This window comes from Oxyura jamaicensis, chromosome 4 (assembly GCF_011077185.1).
Source record: "Oxyura jamaicensis isolate SHBP4307 breed ruddy duck chromosome 4, BPBGC_Ojam_1.0, whole genome shotgun sequence".
Classification (NCBI taxonomy): Eukaryota; Metazoa; Chordata; class Aves; order Anseriformes; family Anatidae; genus Oxyura; species Oxyura jamaicensis.
In genome coordinates, this window is record NC_048896.1 from 47,614,977 (window position 1) to 47,622,399 (window position 7,423).

At 52.6% G+C, this 7,423-nt stretch overlaps 1 protein-coding gene across 1 annotated transcript; it reads left to right on the forward strand.

Annotated features, from left to right (window-relative positions):
- The first annotated feature begins 475 nt into the window (after positions 1–475).
- Positions 476–6,188, forward strand: LOC118166976 (alcohol dehydrogenase 1-like). Its single transcript, XM_035326146.1, has 9 exons — positions 476–796; positions 2,001–2,102; positions 2,711–2,852; positions 3,137–3,224; positions 3,335–3,554; positions 3,674–3,934; positions 4,212–4,347; positions 4,863–5,001; positions 5,566–6,188. Exons 1-9 carry the CDS (start codon positions 779–781, stop codon positions 5,588–5,590), a joined length of 1,131 nt encoding a protein of 376 aa, XP_035182037.1. The 5' UTR covers positions 476–778; the 3' UTR covers positions 5,591–6,188.
- The last annotated feature ends 1,235 nt before the right edge of the window (positions 6,189–7,423 follow it).

Consider the following 7,423-nt stretch of genomic DNA (forward strand, 5'->3'; position numbering starts at 1 on the left):
GAGAATATGGTACAACAAACCTCCTTGCTTCTGTCCTGTTCAAGGGCATGCAAAGTCCCTTTCTATTCCTAATCTCCCAAACACAGTAAACATCTGCTAGTAGCATCTTTATGGGTTTACTGGTTGGGGTCTGGAACAATAAACTCTGAAATCATTCTGACCTGAACTCCTGCTCTTGACCAAGCCCCACACCTTGGTGGACACAGATCTGAGAGAATGAAGGGCGCTCGCAGAAGAGAAATTGCTTGCACAACTGGTTGCAAAGTTAACATAAACGTGTCCTTGGAGAACCATCCCCTCCTGACACACTCTTCTCGGTACCCAAGGGAAAACAGCTGCGATACCACAGAGAGCTAAGCTTTACTCCAAAAGGCCAGGCGTGTTTATTCACCATACCATGTTCCAAGGTCTTCTTTTCTTCTGTAATCATTAATCATTTCATAAATATCTGGGGGTGAGCTGCTGCCTGGCCAAAGGTTGCCCCTTGGCAACGAGTGGAAGCCCCAGTGGTGCTGTGAGTCTCCTCCCTCCACCCCAGCCACCAGCACCTGGAGGCTGTGCCTTTCAGGGGGCACAGGGGACTCCCTACTCACAGGGGAACCTCCCACTCTGGTGAGCTCTGGTCCCTGGCCAGAAAACCCGCTGCGCTCCCTGCTTCACCCTTCAGCTGCAGCCGCAGGGCCAGGAGCTCTCAGGGCCTCGACGCGAGGTGCGGGTCCGGCCAGACAGACGGCAGCTCACCTCCAGCCTGCACCGCTGCCGGCTCCTCTCACACCACATGGCCACTTCTGGAAAAGTAAGGACACTCACTGCCTTTCTCCCTTTCCCCCTTCCTGTGGAGATGCTCCGGGAATGGCTCAGCCTGCACACTTGTGCTATGCGCCACCATTGCCCTGACTCCCCCAGCTCCCCCAAACCTCTCGGCACCGCACAAGCCTCGGCTTTCATTCAGCTGCAGCTTGCCAGGACCTGTGTGAGGTTCTGGGCTCCGCTCAGCTCAGGGCTGAAAACACAGAACCAGAAAAGTGCCCTCCTGCTCAACCCCACCCGGCGCTCCTGCTTGAAGGGGACAGATACAAAGCTCTTTGGTGGGGGAAGAGCCAGCCACACTCGGCCCCTGCCTCCTGTAGCGCTGAGCGGCTTCCTAGACTTGGCGGCCTGTGCCTGATGTGGCTCCACATCCTGCAGCAGCATCTCTCTACCTGCTTCTGCTCGCTGCCAGACAGGGTGATGCTTCCCCAGCTGGGGTGGGCTTTCCAGCAGCCTTATCCTGGGGAAAACCGGGCAGCCGCTTTGCTGTGGGTGCTCTCTGGGTGCCAGCTGCCTCCCTGCTCCAGACCCCCTCACTAGATCACTAGACACATGGGGTGGGATCCAGTTTCCTTCCACAAGAGCCATGGTCCTCTCCTCATCTGCTTGGGACAGACCGGTGCAGCGGGGAGACTGTAGGATCCCCAAAAAAGAACAGGCTGCTGCACTGGTCATGGAAGGAGACAGGCCAGGGCAGAACTAGAGGCTGGAACTTCCCCGGGGCTGTGCCTACCAACAGCCAGCCAGCTCCTGGGAACAAGACAACGTTCCCTGTCGTCGGCCCTGTGGCGGTGCAGCCGTTTGGCCGCTCATGTCCAGCGCTCAGCCCTGCTCCTTGCACAACTAACTCCTTCCTAGCTGCAGCTCGCCCTCCCCGGATGCACACACCTGGGGAAAACGCTGGCCGAGCCCCACAGTGAAGGGTCGCTTTATCTCTGTAGCTCAGATTTCACACCAGGCCCATGCCTATTGAGCGTCGCTTGGCTTTGCATGCAGTGGGGCACCGCCGTGTTCCTGCTCTCCCAGCGCCCCCAGCACGTCCCCAGGGAGCGCCCAGGGCACTTGTCCAGCTCTAGCAGCACGTGTGTCAGCGTGCCGCCTCGCACTGCTTTACACGCTCGTCCGACAGCCTTCCCCGCCCCGCGCTGAAGGCAAAGCTCCCCAGCAGCCTAACTCCCCTCTCCTTCCAGGTTATCCGATGCAGAGCTGCTGTTGCCTGGGCAGTGGGCAAACCACTCTCTCTCGAGGAGGTGGAGGTTGCACCTCCAAAGGCGCGTGAAGTCCGTGTCAAGGTAAAAGCAAGGACTGCCAAGCACGAATGCTAGCTGCAATTTCTTTCTTCTAGGGAAAAGACTGATAATCTGATTAAACGCAAACCATTTTGGAACATGCCAGCTTGTGGGTAAAGGCACAGACCTATGCACAGCAGTGCTCTGGGAAGGCGGACTGCTCACACCTGCCAGTAGCTGTCCCATGCCCTACCTGTCACAAACATCTCCCCAGCTTTTGGCACTGATGCTATTCAGGTCAACAGAAAAGAACAGGCTTCACTGGATTATCAAATTCAGTATCAAAACAGTGCAAAGGGCAGCAATTTGTTCCCTCCTAAGTTTCACCATGCTATTTCAGACACAGCCACTCAGGACTCCCCATTCCCAGAAACCAGAGAGCCCGACAAATGCCACCAAGTAATCCCCAGCCCCTGCAGCACAGTGCAGAGGAAAGCCATGCAAAGCCTTCAGCATGAGCAGAAGGGCTTGTGCCTGGCCTGGGCACAGACGTACCAGCATGAGGCAGCAGCACCAACCGTGGTGACACCCAAAGAAATTACATCTAACTGCTGGCTTCAAAAACAACCAGGCTCCTTCTACAGCTCACCTGCTCTTTCCTCTCCAAACAGATAGTGGCCACAGGGATTTGTCGCACAGATGACCATGTTCTGGAAGGTACCTTTCCTGATACAGATTTCCCAGTCATCCCTGGCCATGAAGGAGCTGGCATTGTGGAGAGCATTGGAGAAGGAGTGACCTCTGTGAAACCAGGTAACCAGCTCACACCCAGGATTCAGCTGTCAAAGCCCATGGGGCTGCCCAGAGCTCAGAAATAGCCCCCAGCAGCCTGCAGCTGTGACTGGCTGCACACAGGTGACACTGGAGTCACTTTCTTCATCTGCTCCCCAGAGTGCCCGAGTCGGGCTCTCAACATTTCCTGCGGACAGAGAAAGCAGAGGGTTCATGCCAGGCCACTGCCATCAGGCGCTGTGACAGGCGGCACCCTCCAGGCTGCTGAGCGAGAGGCACCTAACACTGGCTCTGCTTTGTTCCAGGAGACAAAGTCATCCTCTTTGGCCTTCCTCAGTGTGGGGAATGCTGCTTCTGCAAGAATCCTGACTCCAACTACTGCCTGAAGTCACAGTGAGTTTGCTTCCCCTTCCTCATTACCCACACAGGCTCGGCTGTCAGCAGTTCTGCCACACACAGGAGTGCTTTGTGTGATGAGCGACACGTACATGTGTTCCCGACAGCCTCTCCGTGTCACAGTGCCTGCTGCCCGACAAGACCAGCAGGTTCACATGCCGAGGGAAACAGATCCACCACTTCCTCTGGATCAGCACCTTTGCAGAGTACACTGTTGTGCCGGAGATCACCCTTGCCAAGGTAGATGCTGCTGCGCCTCTGGACAAAGTCTGCTTGCTGGCCTGCGGTTTTTCCACAGGCTACGGGGCTGCCATCAACACCGCCAAGGTTGGTATTCAGCCGTGTCAAGAATAAGCACCCCGCAGCCACCTTTGCACCTGCAGAAATGCTCTGCCACAGAAACCTCCTCCTCCTGCGGGAGGCTGACCCGATCCCATGTCGTGCAGGTAAAACCGGGCTCCACCTGCGCCGTCTTTGGCCTCGGAGGAGTTGGCCTCTCCGTTGTCATGGGCTGCAAGGCGGCCGGGGCTTCTCGCATCATCGCCGTTGATATCAACAAGGAGAAATTTGCCAGGGCCAAGGAGCTGGGAGCCACCGAGTGCATCAGCCCTCGGGACTTCAAGAAGCCTGTTCAGGAGGTGCTCACCGAGATGACCGGGTACGGCGTGGACTACTCCTTCGAGGTCATCGGGACAGCTGATACCATGGTATGTGGCCTTCTAACACAGGTGCCCCTTTCCAGCTCATTCACAGCATCCCATCAGGGCAAATTTCACCACAGCACGAGCTTTCTTGCCTGGTGCCAGCACTTTGGAGCTTGTCTTTGTCCAGAAAGGCAACCTGCTGGCTCGCATAGGAGTCTCAAAACAGGATGGTGCTTTCATAGTCTTGTACAGAAAAGACGGTCGGTTTTTAGATAGCAATGAGTGGCAGACAACTGAAATTTCTCTCAAGTGTGTCTAATTCACTCGCCTGTCCCATCAGACTGCTGCCCTGGCCTCTTGCAATATGAACACTGGTGTCTGCGTGGTGGTTGGAGTATTACCATCTGGTACAGTGGTTCCCATCGATCCTTTGCTTTTTCTAAGTGGCCGAACCTGTAAAGGGACTCTACTTGGAGGTATGAAACTAAGGAAGAGATTTCTGACATTTCAGTCTTGTCCTTTCACAGTAATTTCCATACTGTCTGTAGAACAGTTACCCTCTAAGGGTAAATATATATATATATATAAATAATGATAAATATAATAAATAAATACTATATATATATATATATACAAATAATCATATATAAAAACATACATATACACAAAGAACCCCTCCCTGGCAACTCCTTTTCCCATGTCACAATGTACTCAGTGGTAGGGCGGAAAAAACTCCCTCACAGTCATTATCCAGGAGCCCCTTGGTCACTGTGAAGGTTTTGAGCTTGGAAAGACTCAGAAACTCTCTTTTAGTTGTTGTTGCTAAAACGTCAGAAAAGCCTGGTGGAGACACTGAAATCCTTGTCTGCTCCTTTATTCATCTCAGAGGACTCTTGATAGACTTTGTCACCAGACAACGCCACCATTGTTCCCTCTCCATAACAGCATTTCTCCAGTCACTCACTGCAGGTGCTTTCTCCCCCTTCTCTAGGCTGGAAGATGAGAGATTCCATCCCCAAACTAGTCTCCAGCTATTTGGAGAAGAAATTTAACTCTGACTTGCTGATCACGCACACGCTGCCGATCACTAAAATCAACGAGGGATTTGAATTGTTACGCGCAGGCAAAAGGTGAGGATCTGACTCGCAGGAGCGAGGCGCGGCGAGCACGGCCTCTCTCTGGCAGGGCAGCGCTCCAGGCACTCCGGGAGGCAGCGCCCGGCTCGCTGCCCTCACCCAGCACCCAAGCATTGCCAGCAGGCAGGGCCCCCATCTGGGTGGTGGGAGGCCCTGCTGTAAGACGGAGGGAAGAGGCTGCCCTCAGCACAGGGAATGCTCCTCCCCGGGATTCAGCTCAGCAGAGACCCTGCAGCTCTGGTGCAGCCCCTCAGACCCCACACCTCGCTGCGGCATTTGAAAGCACGGGGTGGGCAAAGCAGACTGAGGAGGAAGGGGCATCTGTGGGGACCGCACAGCAACCACCGAAGGGGGAAGACTGTGCCTGCAGACTGAGACACAGGAGCTGCGGAGTATGACAGGGTGCCTTAGGCTTTCCCTTCAGCACCCTCGCTGAGTTCAGAAGAGGCTGGGTGAGAGCTGAGGTGGCCGGTCCCGGCCGCACCTGCCTGCCCCTCTGCCTGCTCCTGAGCACTGCGGCAGCACCACTGGTAACTGCTCCCTTCTTCCCCCTTCCAGCGTCCGCACCGTCCTGCTCTTCTGAGGGACGCAGCCGAGGGAGGACGAGCATGGTCAGCAGCCCAGCAGGCCTTCGTGGTGCAGGCCCTGCTCTCCCACTGCCTCCCTGTGCGAGGCACAAGGAGCTGAGTGCGAGGACCTCGATGGCTCTGGTGCTGCTGCCTGTGCTCTCATGCCCTGCAAGAGCTGCAACGCCACCTCTCCTGAGGAAACACGTGCACAAGTAAAACTTTCCTCAAACGCTCCCACACAGTGCTGCGAACAGCAGGGGCCCCAGGGGCAGGAGGAGCTTTGCCTTGCACCCCAGGTCCCACCATCACACCTCTCTTCTCTGCACTGAGCAACTTCAGTTGCCCCCTCCCCTGCTGATGCCTCTGAGCTGTAAACACCTTGCATGCAGACACAGCAAGCACCTTGCATGCTGATGCATGAAATGCCTTGCATGCTCATGCACCACATACCTTGCACACTGACACAGCAAATGCCTTGCAGACTGACACGCCAAAATGCCTTGCATGCTGATGCACAAAACAGCCTACTTAACACCTTGCAAGTTTGTTGGAAACTGCTGTGAGGGAGATAAAATAAATAAAGAGTGTCAAAGTAATTAAATCACTTAAAAACAGAGCTTGGATTACTCTTGAGAGACCGCGTAGATTAGCTTTTTTTCCCAGTGTAGCATTAATTTTCTGGATCATTGCTGAGAGAGAACTTGTGCTTAAAGGCCTCCAAGTGATGATCTATTCCATTATCATTTCAAAGTGCATCATACTGTTAAAGTATAATGTGCTTGGAGAGAACACATCTCTTGCTCAACCTCATAGCCACTTTTTATAGCCCCAAAGACCATTATTACGTCCCTCTCCCTTTTTCCCATGAAGCACTTCCTTGTGTCCTGACAACTGCATCCCTGTTTCCACAGCCAAACCACATAGCAGGGGGTTGCCAACTCTTGCTCACTTTATCATCCACTACTTCTTGCGGACATTTTTCTGCATCTTGCACTGATCATTACACTTGCACACCTAGAATTTCACAATTACTGCTATTGAATTGCATCCCAATTCTTTAAAAGCATCTCTTTCCGTGTGCTTGGAAGTCTCTCACTATCTGCATATATAACAAGCGTACTCCAATCCAACATAGAAGTCACTCAATAAGAGATATTAACTGGGCTCAGACAACAACAGAACCTTGACAGACACCACTCAACATATCCTGTGAATCAGAATAGCAGATACCAAATAACTAATCTCTCAGTGAGGCTTACCACCAATAATTTCCCCAAGTGGCCGGAATCATAGCACGGGGAGCACATACAGAATCCTGACACAAATGCTCTTCAAGATGTACTTTAGGATGCAGATTATGGCACAGGGGGACACGTGGGTTACCTGGCATCACATGAGGCCATCAATCAGGCTGATGGTAATCTCCCTTCACATTTTTTAAAGCCCTACCACAAAGCAACCTCATGTTTGGTTGATCTTTTACCAGTGTGCAAGTTTTAGCTTGGAGTTTAAGTTATACACACCTCTCATCAGACCACATTTCTACCAATGAAAATTATAACAATTCTAATATTTCCTTATTAATACTTCCATAACTGGACCAGTATTGGATGGGAAACTTTTAACATTAGGAAGATCAAAATGGTCAGAGATGACTGCACATGCTCTTACACATCCGCAAGCAGAAGCGTCATGTTTTAATTCAGTATATATGCAAACAACAAAAAGGTCTGCCCAATTTTCTTATTCTGAAATTAATAAGAAAAATAGTAAATCCACAAGATCTCCTTAAGACAGCAAAGTTCTCTTCTGCCTTGTCAATCACCCCTTCCTAACTCCCTCGGTGT

Bases quoted from the DNA above. Each gene is read 5' to 3' on its own strand.
- LOC118166976 (XM_035326146.1), top strand. The intron at 3,555-3,673 runs GTTGGTATTCAG...CATGTCGTGCAG, and splicing joins CTGCCATCAACACCGCCAAG to GTAAAACCGGGCTCCACCTG. The intron at 5,002-5,565 runs GTGAGGATCTGA...TCCCCCTTCCAG, and splicing joins TTGTTACGCGCAGGCAAAAG to CGTCCGCACCGTCCTGCTCT.